General features: G+C 36.5%; 1 protein-coding gene across 1 annotated transcript; it reads right to left on the minus strand.

The window, feature by feature from the left end:
* Positions 1 to 1,455: 1,455 nt before the first annotated feature.
* Positions 1,456 to 2,434, minus strand: LOC109378676 (olfactory receptor 4K2). Its single transcript, XM_019634983.1, has one exon. It carries the CDS (start codon positions 2,407 to 2,409, stop codon positions 1,456 to 1,458), a length of 954 nt encoding a protein of 317 aa, XP_019490528.1. The 5' UTR covers positions 2,410 to 2,434.
* Positions 2,435 to 3,042: the final 608 nt, after the last annotated feature.

The raw sequence follows: 3,042 nt of genomic DNA on the forward strand, positions 1-3,042 counted from the left end.
ATCTTGAGATTATTTGCTAAGCAAAATAAGTCAGACAGGAAAAGTCGACAACCATATGATTTCACTCATATGCGGGATATAAAGCTGAAAACAACAAAGGAACAAGACAAAGTAAGAAACAAAACCCAGACACAGACAACAGGCTAGTGGGTACCAGAGGGTAAGGGGGAAGGGAGGGTAGAAGAGGGTAGCTATATGGTGGTGTATTATAGAAATGTACACTTGAAACCTATATAATTTTACTAGCCAATGTTACCCCAATAAATTTAATAAACAAAAAATTCTTATTTTTTCTTCCAAATATTAAAAGGAAAAGGTAATTTAACCAAAGTGTAAAGCAATATAATACTTTTAAGCATAGGCTGTGCATAAATTCACTTATTATCATAAACTGTATCTCTTAATTTAATTTGAGTTTTAACTTCCCAGGCACTAAGCTGCCACAGTTTCTGTAGGAAACAAATTGTGCTGCTTTGAAACTCGTTTCGTTATATTGTCTGATTTGTTGAATTCTCCAGACTCTTTACTCATTCTGCCTTATCAGAGGGAGTTATAGCTGTATTTCTTTCCTTACCAGCTAAGAGTGAGTGGTGGAGATTTCTCTACTGACAGCATTTTCTTTGGAACTCATCAACATTTGTAATGAAATACAGAGGAAGCCCAAAAATGTATACACATTTTAAGAAAGGAAAACTATATTAAGATTGTAATACTCAATATAAACTGATAACAAAAGATGAATACAATTTATCTTTGACTTGTGCAATTACAAGAGATGCTCCAAGTGGTTACCATCAGCATCCTGACACTTCGGATTATGGTGAACTACTGCTTGAGCGACATTGGCCTGAGTGTCCACTTGTATACATTTTTTTTGGCACCCCGGTATATCCAGGGTTTTCTTTAATAGAAGAGGTCACAAATTGGTTTAAATGTTCAATATTAATGACTCAGGGTTATACATAGAAATAATTGCCTATTGGTCAGAGGTTACACCTATAGCATATATAGCTTATAGATATAGAAATCTTACTAATTTATCATACTTTAGGGAGAACTCTCTGAGTAACTCTGTTGCAAGTTGTATGTAAATGTTATCTCCTAATTCTCCTTCAATCTATACTTCCACTTCTCATTTTTTGTTCCTTTTTCCAATAAATAGAATATTAATATAAAATTTCCTAACTGAAAGAGTCACTCTTGACATTTTTATAGATAGTCTTTGCTTCTGGGAGAAATTGCTTCTGTCAATTTCTGAAATTTAAAATATAGTATAAACATATGCATGATAATAGTTTTAACATGAACATATCTTGTACTTTTACAAATTTTGACAATTGCAACTTGCTAAGAACTCCAGAAATGAGAGCCTAGCATATGTTGTGTACGCAAAAGCTGTGGTGCTTAATAATTAGAATGTTAAAACTAGAAGTTAACTAAAACAAAAAGTTAAAACTAAAAATAATGCCAAGGAGTTGCCTTGTTGGAATTTAGAAGCCTATTTTTCAATTTCCTCATAGCTGTCTTCACTTCGTGATTCCTCAAAGTATAGATTACTGGATTCATAATGGGAGTAAAGATCATATAAAACACAGACAGGATCTTGTCTACTAGAAAACTGCTTAGTGGCCACATGTAGACGAAGATGCAGGGCCCAAAAAACATGAAAACAACAATGATATGAGCTGTGCAGGTAGAAAGGGCCTTAGATGACCCTTTGGAAGAATGATTCTTGATAGTAACCAGGATAATAACATAGGAATTGAATAAAAGAATAAAGCAGGACAAGGCAATTATGCCACTTGTTGAGATCATAAAGAAGCCCAGGACATAGGTTTCCACACAAGCCAACTGGAATACCACAGGAAGGTCACAGAAAAAGCTGTCTACGTCGTTGGGACCACAGAACGGTAACGTGAGAGCAAATATAACCTGACTCATTGAATGCATGACTCCCACAACCCAAGAAGCCACCACGAGGGCAATGCACACCTGGGGACTTATAATTGAAGCATAACGGAGAGGCTTACATATTGCAACATACCTATCAAAGGACATAGCCATAAGTAAAATGATCTCCGTACCAGTAAAAAGGTGTAGAAAAAATATCTGAGTGATGCAGCCATCAAAGGAAATGGTTTTGTGTCCAGTGAGGTAGTCTGTAATCATCTTGGGGGTGGCAAAGGAAGCAAGAGACATATCAATGATGGAAAGGTTGGTAAGCAAGTAATACATAGGCGAGTGTAGGTGAGAGTCAGCTATAACTGTGATGACTATGAGGCTGTTACCCACCATTGTTGCCACATAAAACAATGAAAACACTATGAAGAAAAACATCTGTAGTTCCCAGGAATTAGAGAGTCCCTGCAGAACAAATTCAGAAACAGTAGATGTATTGGCCACATCCATTGTCCTGGGTGATAGATGGGATCCTGTATCAAGGGGGAACAAAAATCAAGTGAAAGAATAATTNTAGAGGGTGCAGTGTCACTGGCCCATGTGGGATCCAGACCGGCGGCCCTGCTGCTCAGAGATCGCTCTCCCAAGCCAACTCTTAACCAATGAGCCACTCGGCCGGCCCCAAGATGATATTTGACCCTCCATATTATTAAGGTGATGACATAGGTAGATGCATAGATAAGTTAATAGTTAAATTACTTACATAGCTAAGTAAAATTTTGTATGATATGAACTGGCTGATGTGAAGTAATTTTCTACACTGATAGGAACCTGGGATAATGTGATTACTGGGCTCTGCTGCCAAACGAAGACATTCTTGGTAGATGCTATCATTTGAACATATTCAGACTTTTTATAGAAAGGTTTTTGAACTTTAAAAATTGCCAATAAACCTGCTTTTCAAATGAACTTTTAGACAAAACAGTTAAAGTTGACAAGAGAAATGAACTAATCCTCTTCTCTCCCTGTATATTCTCTATTACAATTTCGCATGGTGATTTTTGGATGAATGTATCCAGATTGAAAAACAGAAGGGGAAACAGCCATGAAAATCTAATTCATGTCAAGTTCTTGCATGCACTC

Source organism: Hipposideros armiger, unplaced genomic scaffold (assembly GCF_001890085.2).
Source record: "Hipposideros armiger isolate ML-2016 unplaced genomic scaffold, ASM189008v1 scaffold_2464, whole genome shotgun sequence".
NCBI lineage: Eukaryota > Metazoa > Chordata > Mammalia > Chiroptera > Hipposideridae > Hipposideros > Hipposideros armiger.

Coding starts and splice junctions, on each gene's coding strand:
- LOC109378676 (XM_019634983.1), bottom strand. CDS start 2,409: ATGGATGTGGCCAATACATCTACTGTTTCTGAATTTGTTCTGCAGGGA.